Source organism: Buteo buteo, chromosome 2, assembly GCF_964188355.1.
Source record: "Buteo buteo chromosome 2, bButBut1.hap1.1, whole genome shotgun sequence".
NCBI classification, from domain to species: domain Eukaryota; kingdom Metazoa; phylum Chordata; class Aves; order Accipitriformes; family Accipitridae; genus Buteo; species Buteo buteo.
Window position 1 is genome coordinate 75,937,667 of NC_134172.1, and position 27,001 is coordinate 75,964,667.

At 42.3% G+C, this 27,001-nt stretch overlaps 1 protein-coding gene across 1 annotated transcript in view; it reads left to right on the top strand.

Moving 5' to 3' along the window:
- CDH4 (cadherin 4) overlaps positions 1 to 27,001 on the top strand; it is a 465,783-nt gene that overhangs the window by 402,309 nt on the left and 36,473 nt on the right. The window contains exon 8 of the mRNA XM_075020374.1: positions 16,797 to 16,934. Coding sequence (XP_074876475.1) covers positions 16,797 to 16,934 — 138 coding nt within the window. The remainder of the gene's footprint in view (positions 1 to 16,796; positions 16,935 to 27,001) is intronic.

The window sequence follows — 27,001 nt, forward strand, 5'->3', positions numbered from 1 at the left end:
TGGAGCAAGGTCTGTGCTCTAAATCAATGACTCCATGGGCTAATGGTTTAGTTAGAGACCTTAAAGACTCAAAGTAAGGACCTGTTACAGCTGGTTTGAGTTAGCACTTTGTTTGTGCTGTCAGATAATATGTTTCTAAACCTGGCCTGTTCTGACATTTGCTACAAGAAAAGGGAAATAAAAAATCCATACAGCTCCCATTAACCGAGAGCGAGGTAAACACTGCAGTTAGTGGGAAGAGATAAAACCTTTTCACCTCTGGGACACAAATGTGAGTGCACCTTATGATAAAATTAAATACATTTCATGATCTCACCTTATTCCCCACAGGGAGTTAATCCATCTCACAACAATCTTGACACATACTTATCACAGCCTCCAGCTTCTTCTTAGGCGAGACCAAGGACCAGAGTCCTAAATCCTTTCATATCCTGCCTGAAGAGGATGGTCCCACCAGGTCCACATGCAGCCTGGTCTTACAGCCTTGCTTCTTGCTTGCAGTGAAGTACATCAGCTTCTAGTCCTTCTGCTTTCACAGCACGGTTTTGTCTGAGAAGTGGAGGAAACAAAGCTACACACACATATGACATTTACTTAATGTAAGTTTGTACACCACCTCCAGAACCGGAGGTGAGAAGCTCTACAGAAGTTTAACATTATATACTGCTGTAGGAGTAAGATAAATACTTATTTTCTTTTCCAAAAGTACATGTCTCACCAGTATTTAGGAAAGCATTACACTTAGAATCTCCTCAGCCCCTTCTAAATCTGCTAAAGGGGTAAGATGTTAAACTGGATTCTGAAGAAAATACTGGTGCAGTTTTGGGGATGTTTCCTTTGTGTCGTACAGGGAGCTGAGATTATAGAGCGTGGGGCCACAGACAGCTGAGATTTGATTTGCTTGAATTCCACATCACGACCAGAGCAAAAATACATGGTTTTGAGGGATTCTTTATACCACAATATACCCTTTCCTTTCTAATTGTCAGAAACTATCTACTAGAATAAGGACTATCATTTGCAACTAACGTAGCCTGAACAAATTACAGGTAGTGCATGGTAGCCTGAAGTGGGATAAGATACCCCAGGCTTACTGCAGGTGAAGGGGAGCATGGAAGCAGATCCTGTGGAGGGACTACGGCATTGTAAATCCATACCCCAGCTTGTCTCAGAATAATTTTTTTTATGTACCTATATCCTTAGTCTGCAGTTACATTTTGCTGGGCTAGTTCTGTCACTGAGTATAAAACAATGAATTGCTGCCCCAAAATTACAGTGACAAAAGGTTTCTTTCTGCTGTAAGTAATTCTGCTCGGGAAACTGGTGCATCTCAGCAAAAGGACTTTCTTGCACACAGAAACAGGTCTCAGCTGAGGATGGGGGGAAAGGAAGTAAGGTTGCCAGTATGGATTTGATCAACATAGCTTTACTTCTTTGCATAAAGAAGGCTTAAAACTGTATTCAGCGTCTCAAACTGGACTCCCCAAACTGATGAATGCCTCTGAAAAAATAATCTTAATTCCTCTGCCTGTTCCCCATTTGAGAAATGGGGATAATTCCCAGCTCGCAGAAGTTTAATGAGTATGAATTTGTCAATATTTATGCCTACAAAGAAAATAAAATATGCTGGCATTATTTATAGCATTTCAGTAAGCTTGTCAGAGCAGCATCATATATGATCGGGTCATGGTTTAACAAGGATTAATTATCTTGGCAGAATTATGCTTTGCGATTTTTCATTTCAGTCTGTTACTTTTGAGTATCTTATGATGTAGGCTACTAAATTCAGGGTAATTTTGCTTCTCCTATGAAATTCAGCACTTCCATACGTAAATGTTTTTTTAAGAGGAAATGTAGCCAGAATTGGAGAGAGCTGAAATGCTGAAACTCCGTCTTGCAGCTAATAGCCAAGAAACTGCTACATTCCTCCAATTTTATAACCACAAGAATTGCATTTCGTCACGTAAGGGTGGTTGGTAAGTTCCTTTTTCATACCTTGTGGCAATGCGAAGTTAATTCCGGGAGGTTGTCAAGGGGGTCTCTACAGTGCTGACTCCTTTATAAAATTTCCCCTGCTAAGATGGAACCTGCTCCTGGTCATTTAAAGGCCTTTGACACTTGCAAAGATCCCATGCATCCCTTAGATGACAAAAAGCATAGAAATTAAATGCTGCTTGATTAAGGCCCTGATCTGAGAAAATTAAATTCTGCCTTCAATTATTGGTTGTGGCTACTGCTGAATCCTCATTTTACATACGGTCACAAGAAAGGGCCCAAGTTACCCTGCCAAAGGTCTCCCTGTACAGCTGGGACATTTTAGGATTATCAGAAATCCTTCTTGGTCCACTCCCTCCTCTTTCAAATTAACAAACACGGCATTTAAATTCCACGCTTTGTATATCAGAACATTTCGTGTGGAGTACGTTCCAGAAAACTATTCTGACCAAACCTTTTCCTCCTGCCATTGACATTGAGGAGTTTCTTTCCTGAATGATAATGATTGCTCTCTTTGTAGTCTCACCTGGACATACAGCGACTCTGCTAACGGAGATCTGATTAAGGCTGACAGGCCCAATATGGGAAGGAAAACGTCCCCTCTCATCACAGCGAATTCTCGCAGTGGCACTCTGCCAGCCTGGCTTCTCAGTCATTTAGTTTATCAGCAGTTTTTCAGTTTATCATGAAGCTGTTCATTCCTGTTCCTCACTTCCCCAGTTTTATCTCTTGTCTAAAACCTTCTGAGCGGGCAGTATATTGAGTTGTACAGGTCTTCACTCTCTGAAGCAGAAAACACATACCCTGGAGGGTGGTGAAGTCTCGCTGAAGCCGGGGTCCTGTAGAGCTGGCATCCCATCTTTCAAAAGGCATCCGCAGAGCATCTTGAGTCACCAGAGATTGGGTTTCAGACCTCATTGCAGTGTTTCTCTGCTGAGTCTTTGGGCGCAATTGAACCCCAAAGATGCAGGCATCATCACCAAAATCAGTTTGCCCAAATACCCTGCAGCCACTTTCTATTGCAAACCTGTGATTGCTCAGTAGAGCAGTCAATATTTTCCTGGAATCTCTCTGTTTCTTATTCCCCAAATGTTGTACCCTAGAGAGCAGTGAGTGCTGAGAACCATCACTAAGCTCCACGGGAAGCTCTGTGCTATTAAGACTGCTCTCTGCAAATATTTCTTTATTTTGGTGGCCTTCCTTTCCTAAGAGTACACATAATAATCCATTCATGACTTCACTCACATCCATTAATAAAAGGTTTAATAAAAAAATCTTTCTTTTGTATTTATCTAATACATCTACATATAAACATTAGGATCATTAGCTTCTAAAAAACAGCTGAGATGCCTCATTCTGAAAAGTATAGCATTTTATCCTCCATTAATCCTAGAACTTGTTCAGTGAGTGATTTGTACCGTCTAAGTGATTGTAGCTGTGTTGCACTTGGTAAGTTATCACAAACTTTATTACCATATTTTGCTCTGGACTTAAGTGTTTTTTCCATCAGATTCAGGCTGAATTGTATCCCTTCTTCTACACCAAGACGTAATACAACAATCAAGTGTGAATCAACCGCATATTTTTATTTCTTGTATGTTACATCTTTGGCGTTATTAATATATACAAAGTGAACAAGATCAAATCTCGTTCATGTTCAGATGTCTTTGTTTTATGTCATGGGTTAGAATTTCCAGCCAGCTCAAAATCCTTCACTCACAGGATAAGCTTTTGGTTACTTCTCCCACAGCATTGAAGATCTTTCTCTTTGCACCTGTTTTCACACAAAAATTGACTTTTCCATAATCAGCAGGGCTTGCAGGTTAGCTCAAATATCATCCGCGCAGCAGTCAAAGCAGGGGCTGTGTCAGTGCCATGCAAAGCAACTCTACAGTTGCTGCTGGAACAAAATGGTTGGCATACTTCCATGGCTTTGGGGGTCAAAGTTTGCAGAGGAGAGCGATGAAGGAGGCAGGCAGGTCTTTTTGCTGTACGTCCCACGTTGCTCGATCCCCAGTGCTGATCCAGTAGACTGAACATTAGTGATGCCTACAAGGCATAGTACCCATGATAGCTTTTAAACTGGGCGTCTTCCAGTTTAGTCTACACTGACTCAACCTTGCCAGTTAATCATGTCTGGAGTATTTGTCTACAGCACCTGGAAGAGCGTAGCCCTCTTAAAAGCCAGGGAAACAAAGCCATTTTCAGGCAGAGCTGGTTTTGACAGAAGCCACCATTAGTATTTCTGACTTCACAACCAAACTGAGTTTCTTTTCCAGGGATTCTGTCAATCACATTCTCTCTCAGCAAATCAACACAACGTGACCCTTCCCATACTGAGTAAAACAGCTCTTAAGGGAAATACAATAGCGAGCATCTCGTATTAATCTCTTCTCAGTTATTTGACTGTTTTCCACTAACCTTTCATTCTGCCAAATTTAATTAAATCAGCTGCTTTTCTGACTATAACCTGTTCCTTCGCTGTTTGGATGTTCCCTTCAATTCATAATGGTGAAGGCATATGGAAGGCATTATGAAGGCATATTCATAATGGTGAAGGCATATATGCACATGGGTTGGGGCAATCCCAAGCACAAATACAGGCTGGGTGGAGAATGGATTGAGAGCAGCCCTGAGGAGAAGGACTTGGGGGTGTTGGTTGACGAGAAGCTCAACGTGACCCGGCAATGTGCGCTTGCAGCCCAGAAAGCCAACCGTATCCTGGGCTGCATCAAGAGAAGTGTGACCAGCAGGTCGAGGGAGGTGATTCTCCCCCTCTACTCCACTCTCGTTGCAGTACTGCGTTCAGTGCTGGGGCCCCCACCATGAGAAGGACATGGACCTGTTGGAGCGAGTCCAGAGGAGGCACACCAGGATGATCAGAGGGCTGGAGCACCTCTCCTGTGAAGGCAGGCTGAGAGAGTTGGGGTTGTTCAGCCTGGAGAAGAGAAGGCTCCGGGGAGACCTTCCAGCAGCCTGCCAGTACCTAAAGGGGACCTGCAGGAAAGCTGGAGAGGGACTTTTTACAAGGGCACATAGTGATAGGGCAAGGGGTAATGGCTTTAAACTGAAAGAGGGTAGATTTACATTAGACGTAAGGAAGAAATTCTTCAATGTGAGGGTGGTGAGGCACTGGAACAGGTTGCCCAGAGAGGCTGTGGCTGCCCCATCCCTGGCAGTGTTCAAGGCCAGGCTGGATGGGGCTTTGAGCAACCTGGTCTAGTGGAAGGTGTCCCTGCCCAGGGCAGGGGGGTTGGAACTAGATGACCTTCAAGGTCCCTTCCAACCCAAACCATTCTATGATATGCAGCTAGCAAGGACTTAGCCAAGCTATTTTCTTAAAATAATTCTCAGCAATGAATAACAAATGACACCAAATTAGTTTATTTTGTCCAGACCGTACGGAGTCAACACAGTACAGATTCCCAAGTCTCGTGCTCCTGACTGCCATTAATTTTAAAATCCAGGATCCTTGTGTTGTACACACCCTGTGTATACATATAGGATTAGAGGAAGTGGTTTGAATGTATTATGTTGAATATATTACATTGATTTTATTTTTTTAATTGCTGCATTGATAGGATTTAGAAAACCTCATGTTCCTAAAAATAAAAAGGTCTGACTATAGCAGCAGTGTCATGAGCGTGGAATTTCAAGCCTATCTGCAAAAATGAGACCAAGTATAAATTATGAGCAATATTATGAATATTTATTCACCTACACTGTTCTTCTTGATGATCTTTTTCAAGCTTCCAGCCCGACAGAGCTTAAAGAAGAAGGCAGTTTTACCTGAGTTGTGAAAGGTTTTTCTTCCTCTTTTTAATCAAGCGAGATATACTAGAAAACAAATCAGGCTGATAAAACCCAAAGTCTGACTTACAAGAAAAACAGCTGTAGCAGCTAAATGGCTTAAAGCAGAGAAAGTAGGAAAACAGCATGTGGGGCTAATGATGGGTGGTTTTCAGGTTTCAGAATATATTAAGGCATTCTCCCTGTTTATTAAATTGCTCTGGCAGCATTTGACAGCAAAGGTTTTGTGGATTATGAGAGTGCAATGGACATAACTAGGATATTTTTTTTTTCCCCAAGCCTGGCCTTTGGGTAATCACCAAGAAGTTACACACTATAGGAAGAATTTGGTTTGCACAAGTCCAAAGAAGGTCATTTTTTATTTTCAAAACTGTTTCTCAGATTGTTGTTTACTTTCCCTTCTCTTGGTCTGCCTGGGGTTTTTGGATTTTTTCCACCTCTCAACACTCACGCCTTTTGTCAGAAAGTAGCAGATCCACACTGGAAGCAGCATCAATTTAATGCTGGCATATTTACCAAAGGGCACCTCTTAGAAATGACGGTTGCTGTGTGACCACCTAGACACTGAACTATTGCTCATCTCTTCCGTCCAAGAAAAGCCGAATGTAATTTCATGGGTTTACAAAAATTGCTTCAGCCAAAAGTTAGAAGGCTTATTCCTCAGGTCTCTTTTTAAGTGCTTTGCAAGGTGACCTGGCATCTCTGGGGCATAAAGCCTGCACAGTACTGACGGGAGTTGAAGGCCGCGTCTGCTGGGTCTGAGTTGCTTCTTGTTTCTGTCCAGATGCCGAAAGATGCCAACTTCTGCGCCAGTAGCCAGTGCGGCTGCCACCAGAGGGAAGGGTGCTGGAGATGGGTACTTCTGCAGCCCTCCTCATCAGAGTGGCTGAGTGCTTCAGCAAACTAATGGGGTTTTATTCTCACGATATCACTGTGAGATAAGAAAGTGTTTTCATTTCATTTTGAAGTGTTATTTTCAATTTCTTTGAGGCACAGAAAAATTAAATGACCTACTAAAGTTCACTTGGGGAGCGTTTGGGAAAATGCAAAAGAAATCCAGGTCTTCCAAGCTGCAGCCTGCAGCCTTAGTCACAACCCTACTCTGTTTTGGCACCAAGTCAGTGGCTGCAGTCAGAATCAAAATACGTTATCCAAGATATTCGTCACATCTTTTTTTCTTAATGAAATTTATTTGTAGCTCATACCAGCTCACTGCCACCCCCTTGCATGACTATCAGTGGTGACAGTATCAGAAGTATGTAATTCATTTTCCTTATTTCTCTCCTGCTTCCTTGTGGACTTATATCTGATATGTAGTTTGGATCACTGAAGAGTGAGATGTAACCCATTACTAATGATTCTGTGATTCTAATTTTGGCATTAAATGAGAGAACCATATGAGAAGCTCACTAACCGACAGTCTTTCTAAACAGGAAAGTCGATACTATCCAAGGACAGAGATACTGTTACAATGGAGTTTCTAGTAATAATTTTGATAATAATTCCGATAATAATTTTGAAGTCAGTCCATAGCGCCTGAATAGCTTCAATACACTGTGCACAACCCAAGTGCCTTTATGGGACTCCATGAGGCGTGGAAATCATTAGGTCCCTCAGTGGCAGCACCAGTACGTAAAACATTTTAAGACTAGAAAAGAAATGCTACAGAACACTGGCCTCTTTTTGGTGGTGTTTCTCATTTCATACTTATCTTCTGAAAACAGCCCAGTCCTTATTTTCTGTTTGCTCTAGGCTTGGTGTCTTATTTGCCAAGGCTCAGTCAAAAAAAAACCCAAAAATCCCAACAAATATTATGTTCATGTTATAAAACTTCCCAAAACTGGAAAATAACTGTCACCGTCTTAAATATAGAGGTACTATTTATGTTTTGGGTGAACTGTAAAGAATGAGGACAATTTTAAAGTACTGCTTCAGATATGTAAAAAATTCTTTGGACTTAAAAGTTTTTTAAGCAACTACATTCAAGCTTTGACAAATGTCTGTGCTCAAATATCAGCTAAAAAAATTGATGACCTCTAATTCCCACCCTCCGCAACTCGAAATCTAGAACAAGTATCAGGTTAAACACACCCTACCTTGCTATTAACCTTGTATACAGCATACTTCAAAACATGCTGTTGCCATAAGTGGTGGCCAGCTGGGGTCAGAGCATGGCAAACCCTCTACAAGGGACATTTGGGTCAGTTCACTATTTTGGTGGATGTATTTTCCAGTAGGTCCCTTTCCTTGGGCAGAAGTTGTTGCACTGATATTCCTCACGTGTTCCACCGCAGTGGGGTTTCAGTTTGGGTGTCTTTTCAAAACCTTGATAGCCCAGGTTCAGTGTCTAATCCCTCAGGAATAAAACTCACTCAAAAAACAAACAAAAAAAAAAAAGTGTATCTATATATATCAGATGAATGTGGTTGCAGCATATCCCACTCAAAAGTATCTCTGTTCCTGCTTAATACAGCCCTTCCTATGCACAGTATTGCTAGCACCAGGAATTAAGAAAATCATGAAAATGATCCACCAGGATCCCCGGTCTGTGTTACCATTTTCAGTTATTTGTCTGCTGGGGGAGGGGGGGGTGTCCTGGTTTTGTTTCAGGGCTTTTCAGTGTTTGGAGTTTATATTTCTAAGCTTCCCTTTGTATCCCTGACAACTAGCAGATCGCTTTCTGAGATGAGATTCTCAGTCAATAACACGGCTCCTGGAGCTGGCTGTTCAGCAAAATCCTGGCTCTCACAATGAAATTAGGTGGACGAGCAATTCAGTTTGATTCATGTATCTTCTGTCCTGGAAGCTACAGGAACGTCCAGCCAGGATGCTGGAAGGCTTTCGGTACGACTGCTAGGGTCTTTTCTGTACCTAGCATGTCCTTTGGAAAGGTTTCCACTCTCACCACTTTCACTGTCTGAATAACACAAAAAAAGGCAGCCAGGGGCAACAGCCAGTGAACTATTTGGTCTCACACTACTAAAAGGCCAAACAGAGTAGACTCCTGAAAGGCTTTCTGGCGTCCTTTGATTTTATAACCTCTCTGTGATAAAAAGATCATATTCGCTTTCTTTCAGGTAACTTTTAAAGCACTTCTCATGCTTTCATATGAAAGCTCAGTTTGCTATTGCCGGGTGTTGTACCCACCACCAGAAGCTGTTTTGCTTTCAGAAGCCCTCACACGAAAGAGAAAATAGCTGCTAAGCTGGAGCAGGTCCCATTTACACCTACATGGGAGATTCAACACCCACCCTGGGAGAAGCTGCGAGAGTTGATTGCCTGTCTGCTGGTCCTGAATGGGTTAAAATGTGTAAATTGTAACACATTAAAATACTATCTTAAAGTGCAGTAGCTTAAGCAAGAAAAAGATGAGTAGTATAAGGTGTGAGATCCCATGGGTTAGAGGTCTCAGGTGCTGAGAGGAGAAGTGTTAAAAAAAAGTTTAATTGCTGGTTGTTAATCAGGCTGCCAGGTGAAAGCTATTAAAGGCCGATTGTCACTACAGGTGCAGTGCCAAATGAAAATCCTGAGGTTGGCTTGTGGTCTCTGGACCTTTATCTGTCTCAGAAAAAATTGGCACGTGTTAGGCTGATTTCTGAAGATTTCTAGAACAGCTCTTTCAGCCTGGTGGTGTGGGTGAAAACCGCCGGTGCTTCGGCCGGTGAGTCAGAGCAAACACTAGAAGTGCTCATCAGAACGACTCCTGGATAAATATTTTCCTTCTTTCTGAGTCACACATGCTAAGCGCTGCTGGCAGAAATTCTCCGCCATGTGGAGGGTTAGCACGAGGAGTCATCCTCCGCTTTAAACTCCAGTTAAGTATGGTGTGCGTGGGAGCGGAACAATGTGTGAGCTGGGGATGGCCCTTAGTGTGGGGGTGCTTCACCCTTTGAGAACAGCAGAGGAACATCTCCCCCAGATGTTTGCTCAGCGTGTGCCGGCTTTCCCACCCTCTGGTTCTCCGTGCGATGCCACCAGGCTGAAATGCAGTGGTGGCAAGGAGCCGGGCAGAGCTGTAGCCTTGGTTTTAATGGCACTGGAGAGGTGGGAACGTGCTACGAAGTGCGACTTGAAGAGCTGTAGATGGTGGGATCAAGGCTTTTCCTGAGCCGGAGGCGTTCTTCCATATCTGGATGACAGGCAGGTTCGGTTAGATGGTAGCAGGTATTCATGGGGTCAGACTTGCATGTCAGAGGCCAGGGTGTTTCAGATCGACACCTTCGTTAAGGAAGAAAGCCAGCTTAATTAACACACCACCGTTTCCAGGAGAGTAAACTGCGCATTGCGAGCTAGAGTTAGACCAAGGCACTGCCCCTGCTTGAGAGCTCTGCAGTCGCAGGTAGCTCATAAAATCAGATGTGCCAGATGCTCACGGATGGGGAACACTGTGCCATGCTGGAAGAAAAGCCAATATAACCCCAGCCAAATGGAGAAAATAAACCTGTCTGTCTGCTTCACTGTTCATGGTTGTGCAGCACTGAGTAAGTAGCCCAGTTCATTTTAAAAAGGGTCCCCTCCGTTGTTATAGCCCTGTCCTAGCAGGAGCATGAAACGCCTCTGATAGTAGTTGGTCCTGTGTAGCGAGGTTGAGATGGAGCAAAACCGCATCTTTTTAGCTCGGGCAGCAGCAGCTTGTGCATTAAGATTCATGGACCCCGGGTTTGATGTCTGCCGAGTGTGCCGCATACGTGACATGATGCGGCACTATATGTAAGAGATGAAAAGGTCAAGTTAAATCAAAGGCGCTGCTCGACTCTGGCACATGAATGAAGCTCACTCCGCACCACCACTGTCTCTGGGGGGGGAACTGCGAAAGGTGTTGGCTGCTCTGGTTGTTCTGTGAAAGCTGCCTTCTTCACTGAGCTCCCAGAATAGGGCTTTCTTCTGGAAATCCGTGTTCGTATTTAACCGTGGCTAAGTAGGGAGTATTAAGGGATAAATGCTTTAAAAGGTCTGCCTGGGAGCTTTGTTTAAATGATAGCTTGTTAGATCTTTTTGGGAAAAGTATTTCTGTTAGAGTCAAGTGAATGTTTGGGGGGAGTTTATTTGTTTTCAAATCAGCTTTCCTGGCTCTGGTACGATATTTATTACTAGTGTGTTCACCACCAACTATCTTATACCAAAAAAAGTGAACATTAAAACTTCACTAGCATGTAAATAAATGATTTAGAAAACAAGTCAGAACATCCTATATTCTTCTCATTGGTATTGCAAAAGTAAGGGGAGATGGAAAAAACACATAAATATAAAGAAGCTGTGAGGATAGCCATGGGAGGAAATAGGATTTAGATTTTCTGTCGCCTTCACCAATAGATTCCTGTTCAGTACATCCTACGGCAAAATCCTGGTAACCTTATTTGCTTTACCAGACATGATGCTAAAATTAGCTAGTCATACATTTCTCAGGAAGTGGTAATTAATTGGACAATATTTGTACAGAGCTTTGAAAATGTAGGTCCTAATTTTGCAAACCCTTTGTCCATAATGCAGATTAATTTAATCACATAATTACTGCATTTCTGGACTTTGGTATAGACAGTTACCCAGCTCATGTGTGATTTATAATAATTGCATGCGTAAACCAGAAATAGCCATATTCCTAAAAATACTGTGCATGCACATTTGAAAACTGGGATTGCAGCTAGCCCTTCCTTGGTAGGACTTCATTTTAAAATACTTTGTTTAGACTCTGAATATGATTTACTTTAGCTCATAACCTCTCTCGGCAAGACCGTGCTCAGCTCGGCTGGGGATTTGAGATGGTGTCTTTCACGCCAGCTTGTACCTTGATGGGAAGAGCCGCTTGCAATAACTGTAATTTTGTTTGGGGCACCTATTCCTTTGTGTGTGCCGATGGAATGGTTTGGTTCAGTGATATCGATTGGTGTTAAGTCTTAAACCATTTTCACAGAAACATATTGTAGTATTTGGACTGAAAGGGGTTTTATTCCTTTTCTTCCTGAGAAGTTGTTTGTGCGCAGAGAATGGTGAGATCTGACTTCTGCTTTAGCTCAATTTGTCATAATTTCTACCTAGACCAAAAGAATTTTATCCCTAATTTGATATATTCTTTTGAACATTTTTGCTCCCCAGACCCTGTATTAGATCACTCCAGCATCTCATTCCTTTAGTGGTGAAGGGACCTACTAATTTCCGGCCTAAATTTACTCACGGCCAGTTTATACCCATTTGTTCTTGTGTCAACATTGTCCTTTAGTTTAAATTACTCCTTTGCCTCCCTAGTGTTTATCCTCCTGATGTATTTATAGACAGCAATCATATTTGCTATCAGCCTTAATTTTGCTAGACTAAACAAGCCAAGCTCTTCTAGGCTCTTCTCCAGTGATGGGCTCTTCACTGCCGGCACCTGGTCGGGTCCGGGTTGCTCAGCAGTGAATACAAGGGACCTGGATTGTGCACAGCATCCCGATGAGCCCTCGGTGCTTGGCACAAGGAATTAATATTGCCGTATCTGCAATGCTAATACCGCACACGATGCGTTTCCCGACGGCGTTTGTGTCTTGCTTGGCGGCAGGGAGCTGCTGGGACGTGGTGCCGGGCCTCCTTGCTTGTGTCCAATAAACCAGCTTCCAGAAAAGTTTTGTTATTGGTCCCTTGCTGCGTTATCTTGTATTTTGTACTATGAAATCACATCTCGTTTCTGTTATTTAATTGTCAGGTTACCTTTCTTCCAAGCTGTTATTTCTTCTTGTACAAGGCACTGCACTCTCTTTAACCAAGCCCTTGATCAGCTTCCCATTAACCAGCTTAACCGATTTTCTTCAGTTGGTTCCCATCTTCTGGAATTTAGGTGATGTATTTCTTTGTGGCACTGTATCAGATGATTGGCACGAGCAGACAGATTAGATCTGCCACAGTTCCTTTAATTATTCTTTCCTTCATATTTTTTTCCTTCAAAAGCCCTTCTTAGTTTTTAGGTCAGACTAAAAGCTCTGCACTTATCAAGATGAGGGTTTTTTTCCTTGGCTTAAGTAGAAGCAGCACATTTACTTCCTCTAGCTTGAAGATTTGTTAGATTTATTAAAAATACTGGCCACTGGATCTTCCAGGGTCTTCACTGGGGCTGGCTTTTTAGTCTACACCCCCTCAGGGCAGAGGCTCATTTCTTTAGTTCTGCAGCATCACCATCAGAACAAACATATAGTAACTGTTTCATTTCTCTGGGTTACGACTGTCTTGTGTTACCTCTGTGCTGTGGTTTCTGCCCTGTGCTAGTTAAAATGTCATTTTTGTAAAGAAAGAGAATATGAGAATTATTCCGTATGATCAAAATGCCATCAAGAAAATGTCTCTCATGCTTGGGGCTGCCTTTTTTTTTTTTTTTAAATAGTTGTAACAATAATAATAATATTAGGACAACAAACTAAGATGCCCCTGGAGATGTTGTGACAAATTGGAAGGACATGTTGAAATTGAAATTGATTGAATAGTTCAATAAAATCAGCTTAATGCACAAAAGCAAAAAGGTTAGCTACAGAAAAACAAAAAAATCAGTAATTTGTTATCTGCTGGGGCCAATCTCACTGAAGATTGAATTAGTTGTAAACTAAAACTAGGTGCTTGAAAGCAGCACCCTTATATGCCCACGCTGGAGCCTTTCGGATGGAGCTGGATGTGGGTGCCAACCAAGTGCCTAAAGGTTTGACAAATGTCAGGCTACTTCCATTTGGTGGACTTGGCAGTGTTAGGTTTACGGTTGGACTCAATGGTCTTAAGGGTCTTTTCCAACCTAAATATTTCTATCATTCTATTCTATTTTTTACATATCTTTGTGTTTTGTACAACTTTATGTACAAACCAAGGCCTTTCTCCATATCAGATTGCACTTTTGCTCTAAAAGCAATACTTATGTCTTAAGCTGACAGAAATCAGTGCAACTTTGGTGGTGTCTCTAAGTTTCCACCAGCAGCTCACCTCTCGCATGTCCCTGATTGCTGCAGCTGTCTCCAATATCCTGAGATATACTGCCCATCTTAAACATGTGCATGCCCATAACGATCCTACCTGATTGCTCCATCCATTTGAGTTCTGGTATAATCCCTCACATTTTCTCACTAGGCTTGGACACCCTGCACTTGCTTGCACACGTGCAGCGCTCCTTTGCCATCCGTCCCCTCTTCCCATCCCTAGGCACCAGCTCTTTGTGGCCGGTACATTTGTACGTTACTAAATTCTGGGCATTTTCATTTTTGGCATTGTATTATCTGATTGATGTAATCTTTCTTTTAAATTTCTTTAATTTAGTGTTCTGAATTTGTGTGGGGGTTTTTATTAACACAGTGCTGTGATGCTCAGTGAAAGGTGCTTTGTTAAGTAAAAAACACTTTATTGTAAACCTGAGATTGATAAGACAGGGCCCGTGAGCATGCACACACACGTATGTGTGTCATCATAGTATGTATAATTTACTAAGCAGTAAAATCGTGAAGTTAAAACTTTTAAATGAGGCTTTCTAGTCCCTTACCCCATCTTGTACAAGAGGATTCATTTTTCCAGGGAAGTTTTGGTTAAGAAGTGAATAAAGCAAGCTAGAAAGGAGCTGAAAGCAGTGGGAGGTTTGCAGGCTGGGTCCCGGTATGAATAAGTGCTGTGCAGACAGAGTGTGACCTTACCCAAGGTCTGCAGTTTGTTCTCGGAGTTCAGATTAAAGTTTGCATAACAGTGTCACGAGTTTCAGAATTGCTTTTGACACAGAACCGGAGCTGCCTTTGCCGTGCCCTAGCTGGAGGCACGCTGCCGCGACAGCCCCAGCTTGCTCCGCTGGGCACACCTGGGAGCGTGACCTGGGAGCCCAGCAGCTGTAAAGAGGTCGGTCAGTCTGCAAACACGGTAAAATAGAAAAACGCCAAGTTAAGAAAGAAGCACCCCCGCCAATGGAGGCTGTTTCATCGCCTTCTCAGCTGACGGAAAGGAAGGAACATTTTTTTTCCTGCGGTCGCTGCCGAAGCACTGAAGCTTTTACAATAATGTGCGACAGCTACACCATCAAATCGGAAATAATGCTGTGAATTACGTGTCTCTGTCTCACTGCAGTGAGGAACGTTAGAGGTGGCTTTGCCATTTAAGTGCACTATTGAAATGGAGTCTCTCATGCGGGCCTCTGACCTGTTTTTCTAATTTATGTGGAATCTGATTGCCACTATTTTCTTAAATATCTTCCCCCCCTTCTATGGTTTAAACCTAATGTGGCTCACTAGTATTTGGCCTGTTCAGGAATACTTCTGTCAGCCTCCCAAGTTGTCTGTAGGAGAGAATAAGGAAGGAAAAACTAAATATGAAATAGAAATACGTTCATCAATAAGGATGTTTCAGCCTTACAGTTACCGGGTGTTTTACAAATGGAGTAATGAACGGCAACTTTTTGTGTGAGGAAAAACAAGGGCTAACAATAGTTTCTCCCTCATGTTTTATTATACAAGGTAGCAAGAGATAATGAAAGTGCATTTCCATAATATATTCCAGTTGCAAGGTGCTGATGGATCCCTGTGTGTGATGTCTTGTCAATTTAGCAGGGTAATATCTATCAATTAAAAGTCCTGGAATCAAGATAAAGCTAAAAATCAGATCCCTGTTATTCTAGCAACTCAGAAGAATTAAAGAATTAAGCCCATTACAGCACTTCAAGAATGTTTATATAGGAGTAGAGAGACCTAATTGACCTAATTCTTGCCCTTTGAAATTTCAAAGGACATTTGACATTTTACACATGCTTGTAACATCGGCACACAAAGGGAGCAGCCCTCGAGTACCTACGCTGTGTTCCAAGAGCGGGAGCGATCCAGCACGAGGCAGGTCTCTCCTCCCGGTGAAGTCCCTCAACTTGGCTTTGGAAAAAGCTTTTTCTGCATGACATTGTGCCTCCCTTTGGTTTTCACACCCTTCGGGCTCTCCGATGTGCCGTCAGAGCCGTTTAGTCCTTGTGTCTTGGCTCGCAACTGTAATTGCACCTTAGACCTTAAGAAACAGGGCGTAATGTTTAGCTTTGCCCTGAGTCACGCCAGTTTTCGGTGGATCCTTCCCTGGTTCTCGGCGCATCCCTTTGCCTGTATTTCAGGAAAAGAGCTTTGCTTTCACATCTGCCTGTAAAGTGCCCTGTGTACCCTGAGCACAACAAGAGTAGACATCAATAGTAAATTCTGCAGACCCAAATGAAAGTTTATTGTTGAGGCCAGTTTTAAAGATTAGGAGGCTTTTCTCAGTGCAGGCAGATACTCTGAAGTAAAGGGACATCCCAGAGAGATGTAGACACGTGCAAGATCAGACGCCCTCTCCTGTTTTATTCAAGTTTATTTTCCAGTTGCATTGACATACAGCATCTTTTAGAAGAACTTTAATGAGTGATTTTTATGGCTGGCTCTGAGGCTTTTTGAGAACCGCGTTGTTTGGGGTGCTCAGGAATTTAAATCAGATCTGCTGAACTGCTGTTTACTGCATTGAATATTTTTTTTTTCATACAAGACTTAAATTCTCCTTATTTACCAAGATTGTGTAAAAGATTGAAACATGGGGAGTATTTTAAGTATGAAAATGCTTTGTGGGCATCGAACTGTGTGAGCAGAACGAGCTGGAGGGCCGCCAGGCATTGTTGCTGTCAATTTTGCGGGTATAATGTTCTTAGTGATGTTTTCAGTGAAAACACATTAGCAAAATTTTTAGTGGTTTTCAGAAGACAGAAACTAATGTTGCTGAAAATGCTTAAAAATTAACAAAAATGTCTGTTTCAACCAAGGAACTTTGCCCATGAGATTTTTATTTTCCCATAAAACAGGTGATATCCACCAATCTATGCAAAAATCCCTTCAAAAACATGATAGAAAATTTTATCTGTCTTTTTTACTAATGTTTTGAATCAGATTAACTTCTTAGTCTGCTTAAAGATTGCACTTGTATACGGAAAATAAACCAAGGCATTTCACCAGATGCATTTTTGTTTCTCATCTTTTCTTCTTCTTTTTTTTTTTTTTTTCCAGAAAGTTCAGCAGTATATAGTCATTGTTCAAGCCACAGATATGGAAGGAAATCTTAACTATGGTCTCTCAAACACAGCAACAGCGATCATTACGGTGACAGATGTGAATGACAACCCACCCGAATTCACTACCAGCACTGTAAGTATCAATACATCAGCACAGTGATGCATGGACACACAACGTGTTTGTAATTCATGGATGTTTATATCGGTCGTCTCTCTTAGCCGGTTTGGCAGATAGGAGGAACTTGATAGATAACCGTGGAACAAAGACTTTCAGGGTGGAAAAAGGAGGAAAAAAGGAAAAGCAGAATGATTCATGAACTAGCAAAACTATTTGGCGACCAATTTTGCTGAGGTACTAAAGGAGCTGAAATAATGTAGCAAACAGACTATGTCTGATTGCACCAAAGAGGATACAGTTGTTTCACAGCAATTGGCTGTAGACATATCAGAGTTGTTATTACATATGAGTGAAACCCTGAACAGTAAGAGATATTTTGGGTTTAGTAGCTTGGATATGATTTCAAGGAAGCAGTAAATACTCAGAATGGTAACAGGCATCCGGTAAAATTTGTATTTCACCGATAGCTCTAACAGATGTATTTGTGCTTGCTGGCAGTAAACGTGTAGACATTCTTCGGTGCATCTGGTTTTAATCAGTTAAAGATCTTTCTTATATTAGTACAGTAATTCTCTATTCTGTTCTCCTGTGCTCCAAGTTGCTATTACTAGGGGACAAGGGGAAAAAATAAGAGATTGCAAATGACAAATTTTTGGAGCTGGCTAAGGTAAAAATGAAGAGTTAGAAGGTGAAATGATGTGGTCTGGCTCTTTCCAGCCTTCATAATACTTAGATGCAGAACATCTGAAATGTGCATAGTAATTTTAGAAACCGCAGAGCAGTACAAAGGTCTACATGCTAATAAATGAGAAATCATTGTGTATCCACAATCTATATTCATATGAGGGTCAACAAGGAGCAGTAAATGATGTGTCTTAAACTGACACCAAATCTTTAAAAATACAGCAAGTCTAACTGCATTGTGCCCAAGTCACCGAACATCGTTTGAGGAATGTTTTTATTTACGTTATTCTGAATTTTCATTCCATCTTAAAGGGTCTGCAAGTATTTATTAGTGTAGTACCCAAGTTTCCCCTTAGTTACGCCCTTACAAACTACAGATAGATAGCAGAACTCAAGGAAGTCATGCAGAGCCCAATTTATGCCACCAAGGACCCAAATGGGCTCCACGCCAGCTGGGGAGCCTGGGTCCTTGCCTCCCATGGCCATCAGGACCCAGGCTCATGGGTGTGATGTGCTCAGCTCCCGAGCAGTGCCAGCATTTTCCGACGAAGTGACTTGGACCTAGATTCTCAGAAAAAGGAAGTCACTAAATTCCTCCCGAATGAAGAGAAAAAGCGGCACACAATACATTTTCGGATCTAGGCCTCATTCTGCAGCCTGCATTGCTGTTCCAGTGAGTGTAGGGTGGGTTTAACAGCAGCACATGTGCTTCCTATCTGCCATAGTGAATATTCTGAGCTTTGTATTGTAAAGTTGTCATTAAATATCTCTTTAAGTATGATACATACGGTTGTGAAGAGCCATAAAAATCTGATACAAGTCTTGGGCCATGTGGACCTTTCTTCTGCCAGCATGGGATCGTTCTCTCTTGAAAATTTTATAGCAGCCAGTCTTAAAGTTTTGTGTGTCTCAGGCCATGAGACTTTTCACCACAGCAGCACGCATCCCCCAGCTTGCTAGTGTTTGCAGGGGGGACCTTATTCTGTCAGGGAAATATTACTTTAACCTACAGTTGAGTGAAAAAGGAGTGACATCAAGTGGCCACGTCATTTAAGCACAGGTTGTTCCAGATGACCCAGCTTGCCTGGTCCTTGTGTCCAAATGCATTTTAGGAGGTGAGGTTTCGGGTAGCAGGGTGAGCTGTGTCAGGATTAGTCACACATGCACATCAGTGCCTTCTGGAGGGCAGCATCTCTCCAGATGTGGTATATTTTAATGTCTTTCCGAAACACTTTACAAAGCTGAATCTGATGGAAGGTAAGATAATGGAAATTTGCTTTCAGGTGAATTCTGAGTATTTAATGTCTTGGTGTGTGTTAGACCTAGAAGGAATAAAAGCCATCAAGAGAATTACCCATAGGATTGTCTTAAATGGATTAGAAAATGCTACTCTTCCTCTAAGCAGGGTTGATGTGTACCATTATTTCTCTAATTTCAATCACTGAAGAAAGAGTTTTGCAAGGGCCGAAGGGCTTTACACAGTAGCACATGGGACTTAATAAAGATCTGAAAACCAAGGGTGTTTTACAACAATATTTTCTGATTCTGTGGAAACAAATATCTTTGATATACTCCCACATATAGCCAGGATGAATTTCACGTGAGTATGAAAGTATAATACGGTTTTTCCCTGACTGACAGGGAGAACAGCATCAGGCTGATCAGTCTCTTTAAACCTGAGCTGAATCTCCTTGCTGTCGTCAGATAGTCTGATCTGCATTTTAACACCTCTAAAAAATAGCGAAAATCTCTTTCCAGGAAATCTACAGCTCCTCAGAGGCTAAGAAAGCCCATGGTCTCTTTTAAGAGTGGGCACTGTTTGGAGAGATACAGTATATTTTTATTTTAAATACTTTTGCATTGAGATGCTGTTGTAAAAACAAAATAGGCTGAATAACTGAAATTGTGGTTTGCTCTTGGAAAGCTGCCAGATGAAAGGAACTCAAGCAACTATATTCAGCATAGACACATACAAAGGCCCACCCTATAGCGCTCCTAAATTACCTGTCATTCAGCCAGGGTGGTTTTAGACTTAATCGTTTCTGGATAAGAATGTAGCTCAGGAGGACACTGCACCATGCTGGTGTCACAGCTCATGTATTCAGCAGCAGGAATTAATGTTACTGTGTAAAATTTAACAACGGGACGGGAGAGAAGAAAACAGCCACTGCGATGGTCAAAGTCAGGTCACGTCCATAGCTGAGCACGCCGTGCAGGGGGGTGAAGAGGCTGCATGCACAGAACGTGTGAAAGTTCAGATAGAGGTGTACGAGAACCAAAATCACTTGTCCACACGAGTGGATGACCTGTGGAGGTATGTTGGTTAACGGACATCCAAAATACCAGATGAGCTGTGATCAAAATGGGGTGCTAGATGAGAAGTGGAAAAAGAGTAGCAAAATCACACAGAAGATCCTTAAATGTACAAATTGAAGATACTCCAGTGAAACTCCAGAATGATTGCTTGCTTATGTGAAAATGGATTGATGTGGTTTTCATACCCTCTAGTAGATCACCTGAAAGGCAGGGGGAAGGTCCTGCACAAGAGCAGGGGAAGAAGCAGCCCCACCTTCTCACACAAACAATTCTGAAATTATATGGGGTGGGGGGGAAATCACAGTCTCTAGATAAAACAGTTTTGAACTAAAGTCTGCTGTTAACTGTAAGTCCAGTCTCCATCAGCAAGAGTCATGACCAGTCCTGGTAGTCACAACCAGGACTATCCGCATCAAACTGCGAGGCACTGGGGCATAGCGAGGACGAGTTGACCTCCTCTAGTCCTTTCCAGCTCTTTTTTTTGTGATGGTGAATGTTTTCTTGATCTGCAAATGCTATCTGGCCATGCCGAGAAGCATCAGAGAGCAGCTAACAGTGAGGAAACGTCTCATGAGAGACTGCCCCAGAGTGCGAAGCAATCAGATCTGCGCCAGAAGAGTGGAGCATCCTGCGAAACACCATAAACATCATAGGCAGCTATTTTGGGCAATGTTAATGATTTAGTGCAGGACCGTGACCCAGGGAACGCTCCTCTGGCTAGCTAAGGGACTTCAGCCTGCTCTTTGTGTTGTGTTCTTCATGTGACATTGTTGCTTGCAAAAATAAATGTAAAGAGGCAATTCTTCCCTCTGCCGAAGAGCAGAGGTACTCATTCTGGGTGAGCAGAGGTAATGCCGTCTCCACAGCATAGCCAACCAGCCCGTGCCCACAGGCTTTGGCTCAGATGCCTTAGAAAAAGGTATTTTAATCTCCCATGCCCAAGTTTTCCACGGTCCTTGGGGATTAGCTGTGCTAGTTCATTTTCGTGGCATTTTTGGTGGGTTGTGCATCTGCCAAATCATGAGCTGGTGTAAAATAGTGACATTTGAACTGGACTGTGTTGCAAAGGTTTGTAGGATGTTCTACTGGGAAACTAGCTCCATTACTGTTACAAGATAAGGGTACTGGTATCAGTGTGCCCTCTGTTATCCAGTCGCTGTTACTCACAACAGGGTCATGTCCTCTGACATGTCTTAATTATGTGGAAATTCCTCAGCCTCCCTTCAAATATTTATCTCTTGTGTGCAGGCGGGTTGCGTTTTTTTTCCGTATGAATATAGATCTGTAGCTGAGCCTCTGGCCAGATGCTCACCTCAGATACAGGGGAGGTGCTCTGAAATTAGTGTTGGTGTTTCAGAGATTAAAAGTCAGCCAAGACAGAACAGTGCTGGATAGTCTCAGGTGAGATTTTATGCAAGGTGGAGACATCTTTTTTCCGCACAGAAGGAATGCCTTTAATTCCAGTGAAATCTTTTAACTCCTATCAGGCAGGATGCCCTTTCCAGTCTGACCCATGATACCGTTAATAGCCATCCAAGGGTTTCCACTTTATCTAAGGAAATGCATAATCAGAGGGGAGGAGAAGTTAAAGAAATCCATGCCTACACTTGATTCATACAAAGTCTATTTTTATCGTATTCAATCAGGAACAATCAGGCACAGAGAGGAGACGCAGATGAATTTGCATGATCAGACTTCTGTGTCTTAAATGTTAATTAAAAGTTATTTTAAATTTGCCTACTGTGCAGAACTTGTTTTTATAGTAGCCCGTTTAAGGGAAATATTATTTCACAGGGCTGAAGTGCTCATGATTAGTTGAGCTCGTGGATTCTTGGGAAGACCTGCCTGGCAATCAACCTCTCCTTAAAAAAAGAAAAAATAAGAAAAGAAGACAAAAAAAAAAAGGAAAGAAAGAAACTGGGCTATTCAAGTTCTTTAAGCTCCTGAGCCTTAGGAGGTCTTATTCAAAGCTACTTTAAAATTTGCCCTTTGGCACTGCTTTGAGAATCTCCTCTTCCGAGGCTGAATCCAGTGGAGCATGTTTTAAAGAGGCAGCTCTAGGACCGCATCCCCTTCCCCGCTGCGTTGCCTTGCTGGCTAATCTCGGCGCTGACTTCCATTAGGACCAGCTCTAAAGGTTTAGGACCGGACTGTCGGGCATGGGTGGGCGCTTCCCAGCTCACGGTGCCTGGGAAGCGGCGACTCTTGTTGGCCTGGGAAAGGCAGTCTGGCACAAGGTTGACTGTGAACTCAGAGTAGCTGGTACAGAATAACACTATGCGTACAGAGATACTCGTATTCTAGCGGAAAGGGATGTGTTGCTGGCTAAGGTTAATCTAGTTGCAAAGTGGATTTGGCTAATCAGTGGAGGAGCAAGTACTTATTGCAAGTACATCATGAAAAGCAGTTCTTGCCAGTTTTTAACTGGGCTATTTAATTAATAGTGTCAGATCAGACTCATCTCTGGCTGCTAACAGTAACACTGAGTTAGTAACCTGGCTTGTACTGGACTGAATCAGTCAGCAATGAAATCGGCAGAGTGAAGAGCTCAGTGCTTCATGGGCAATATGACATGAAGAGAGACCGAAGTTGAAAGGGCTTTTTGGTTTTGGCACTGCACTGCCAAAAATGTCTGTCCTTTGTCTGTGCAGATATTCTGGTTCCTCCGAGTACTATGGAAAATGCTAATGAGCCCACTCTGAAAAGTGCTTTGGAATCTGGAAGTGAAGCAGGCTCTTAGTGCATCACTGCCATGCTAGCATTGTCCTCTACCATAAATAGTTCTTCCTCCTGTTTTGAGGTCTCCTTCCCATTTTCTTTCCCATCTCCACCCTGATATACTAGTGCACATCATTTTGCGAAGCTAAACAAGCCAGACTCATCCAACCCCTTTTTACATTACAGCTTTCCGTTCCCCTGGTTATCTTGCTAACCCTGCTTGTGCACCGGGCTCTGCTCAGATTTCTGTCTTTTGACCTAATTTGTATATAGTAATCCAGATGAGATTTTTCAGTGTCTTGAACAAGAGCACTAATATTTGCTAGGATCAAATTTGCCTTTTTCACAGCCATGGTGTAGCACTCGCTTAGTCCTCCTGCTCTGTAAACGTGCCAAAAGTGTGGAAAAGCAAACAAGCATAAGCCAAAATTTTACTCCTTGTTCTGTGTGCATTTGTTCTTGTGTTAATGCTGTTTGAGGACAAAATATAGCTGTGCATCAACCAGTGCAAGAGCAACACTGTCCAGGGCTGCAGAAATAGCTGACGTGAGCTGTTAAAATGTGACTTTTTTGCAAGTGGCAAAGCTTGGGGCGAATGCTTCACCTGGTCACCAGCCCCCTGAGTTAAATCCTGCTGAGCTCTGGTCTTAACAGTGAGTTCAAAAATAGCAAAGTAGCAGAGAAATCCCTCAGCTTTTTCTTCAGGCTAAAAGATACTGACATCCAAGTGACTGTGATGCAAAGATGTAAATAGGTCTGGTTTGGAGAAACGATATTTAATGGTGGTAGGAAACCAAAATCGGAAACCAAGTCAGCCTGCCAGCAGTTTGGGGTTTCCTAAGCACATTTATAGCCAGATCTATCCAGAAGGATTCAGTACATGTGAGCATTATGAGAAATCCCTTTTACATGCATGCTCATGTTTTACAAATTAATCTTACCCTGTGAAGGGAGGACCCAGCAGGAATGGGATTTCCTGCAGACAGAAAAATGGACCAGGATGCCTACCAAGGGCTTCCTAAAAAGAGCTCTTACTGTGCTGATCCAGGCAAAACCAGTGGAAGTGGGTAGCTAACTATCTCCCAGGACCCAGGCCCGTGTCCAGATCTGGAAAAGATCAAGGGCTTAAATCTTGAGCACCTGGTACTTAATTTCCCAGCGTATAGACTAAAGCTGCGTATGTAGTTGCCCATTCAGATCTCGCAGTCCCCATCATTACACCTGTGCCATTCAGAAGGTCTACAATGACATTTCAATATAGATTAGCCTGGATGCTACAGTATTTTAAAATCATCAGAATTATGCCCGTGGCATAATTTAGAGGCAGTTGTCACAAGAGGCAGAAATCAAGCTGAACAGCGCAGGTCAGAGCTGGCAAGGGGAAAGACCCAATACCATGGTGAGAAAATTTACAGAACTGCGTTGTTTTACAGCTGAAAACAAATCCAGGAGTTCTGTACAGTCCTGCAGACAGGCTTTATCGTTAAAAATCAATTGTGTTTTCATGGAAAATCCCAGGTGACTGTGTTCGCTTGCAATTTTCCAATCAAAACAAAGCTCAGCCAAACTACGCAGTAAAGCTTGGGCTGTTACAGAGCTGTCATCATCTAACCGAAATAAATTATTATATTCAAGTGAATCAAATGTGCCCAGTAGCATTTGGCTACCTAATTCTGTGTGCATTTCAATTAAATATATAGTCGGTGAAGTTTTAAAAACTACAAATCAGTTTAGTTTTCCGAAATAAGAACTCGGTGTTTATAAATTGAAATGGGCTTTCAGCCTCTCGTTGCAGGTCCTGATGAAAACCTTTGTCATGAGCAGTGAATTAGACTAAGGACATTAGGTCAAGAGGTGGCAGAAACAAACGGAGAGAGCACAAGCAGAAACAATATTCTGTCTTCCCATCCTGTCTCGGTCTTGCTCAGGACTCACCACACTAATGCCAGGGGCTTTGGTGCTGCAGACTTGCAGGTTAGCTGTGGTTAGGAAAGTATTTACATCTTGACAGAAATTATTTACATCTTGACCTGCCTTTCAAATCAAACTGACCTTTGGAGATGGATCCCTACCTAAATTCCAAGCCTGTCCAACAGAGCTTAGGAGATGTGATGCCTACACAGTTTTGATTCTGATAAGGAATGAGCGAGATCCCCAACTCAGGGTGCAGATTTTTTGTGAGCAGTATGACTCTTCCCAGGCACAGCATCTTTAAGCGCCTGGAGGCCCTTTCAATGCCGTGCTATGGAAAACAAGACACGCTTCATACTCTCTTGTGGATACTCAACTTTTGCTCTTTATTTTATCACCTCTTTCATCTAAAATGAAAGATATTTCTCAGTTTATGAGAAAACAATAATTCCTCGTGTCTTAATGAAAAGAGCATCAGCCCCTTCTGTGATTTCTGTGAAGTCTTTACACTAGTGTAGCGTATGACAGAAAGGATGAAATGCCCTCAAGACTACTTCGTGTAGTCTGCAAGATGGATAGATAGATACAAAGATGTCTACATACAAAGACGCAAATATAGATATGCGTACAGGTAAATTCAAAGCATAGATAGATACTGATACAAGGCAAACTGTCATCAATAATATCCCAGTCTCTACTCCCAGATAAATTGTGGTTTATATGAATTATTCCATTACATTGTGTGGGTATATATGCATTGATATAAAAAAATGTGGTCTCCTTGATAGAAGTCTCTTACTAATAGACCCCATTAATCAAAACCTAAATTTACAGTGGCTTTTGTTTTGTTTATTTCCCTTCAGTACATTCATTTTCAAATTATCACCAAATTAATCATGTACAGTGCTTTAAACCAACTGCCGTTTGGTGAAACAGTTCTGGTTCCTCTCCATTACACTGAGCATTAGTTATTAAGGCACAGTTCAGGGCTCTGTTTAGCCTGATTCTGTCCTGAACCTAATTGGAATCAGCTAGATTCTTCCTTGTAAATGGGTCAGTCACACAGAAAAAAACATCAAATGTAATCTTGAGATTGAAAAAAGAAAAAAAAAAAAAGAGAAAAAAAGAAGATAATTTTATTTCTCTTCATTGATACCTGCCTGGTGGTTAAAAGAAAGATTAAAATGAGGTCATTAAACTTTCCTTGGAGACAAAACCCAGACCTCAGTGGTAATATGATTAATCAAATATAAAAGTAAAGCTACCCTGAATGAATAACTCATTTTTATAAAATATCTAATTACTGAAATGTCGTCTGCTGCAGAAAAAGAAGGGGGGGAAATTAATTGCAATAACAATTCAAGAAGATAAAGTTTTTCTGAATTAGGTCTACACAAGAAGCTAAATTGAGTTGATTAAGTAATTTCGGTTTCAGGAACACCCTTGATGGAAGTTAGTAGTAATGAATTTTTCAGACCTTGGAGTTTAAAATTGCCAAAGACCAGTGATTTAAAAAATGGGAACGATAGTTTCATTACAGATTTCAATTTTCTGTCACCAAAAAAAAAAGGGGGGGGGGGGGGAATATAAAAAAAACCCTCTACTGGTCTCAGAGTGGACACATGTACTGCTTGGTATAAAATCAAGAATAATGTAACCTCCTCTCTTGATGCTAGAGAGCACAATCTCAGCAAATTAGAGCTACAGCACCGCACGGGAGGTAGAGCCCGTGATGCTGCTCATGCCCTGCTTCTCAGCATGTAAGTGGTTGAAATCCAGGAGTAACAGCACAACCTCTGTGCCTACATACCTCATGCGTATGTGCTCACCTGTTATGTACAGCACGACGTTCTCCTTTCTTTACAGGGCTTTTAGGTAGCTGTCGTTAATAGGGTTGAGCGGCATGTGCATTTCCATCATTGGCATCGCAGTGATACATAATAATTTGTTTTGACATTTGATTTGCTAGCCTGCTGTTTTGCTGGTTTATGCAGTCAGGTTAATCTTATCAAAACACAGAGGATATCTGTACGCTGGCAAGACCACCCCTTACCTGTGCGGTACGGCAGCCCCTATCAGCTATCGCTTGCCGTAACCCATTCGTCATGAACCGTTGCATTTGCAACATCTGGCGGTGCTGTATCTCCTGGTGCGATGTCTCTTTTAGCAGGGACTTCTCTCTTCTTTCTCCTTCCCTGTTTAATGGGTATGGGATCCGGAGGGAGAAGCTATAGACCACATCCCCAGCCCATGCCTTCCATAGTGCTGTGGAGGAATTGTCCAGTGAGGAAGAGGTGCCAGGACACATATGTGAGCTATGTGTGCACAACAAGGTGTGACACAGCCAGGTGTTGCTGACAAAATCTCCGTAGTCAAAGGAAATGTCTACAGAGAAATACCCTTCCTGCCCTGTGATGTGCTGTGATGGAAATCACGGTGGTCTTCACCACCTG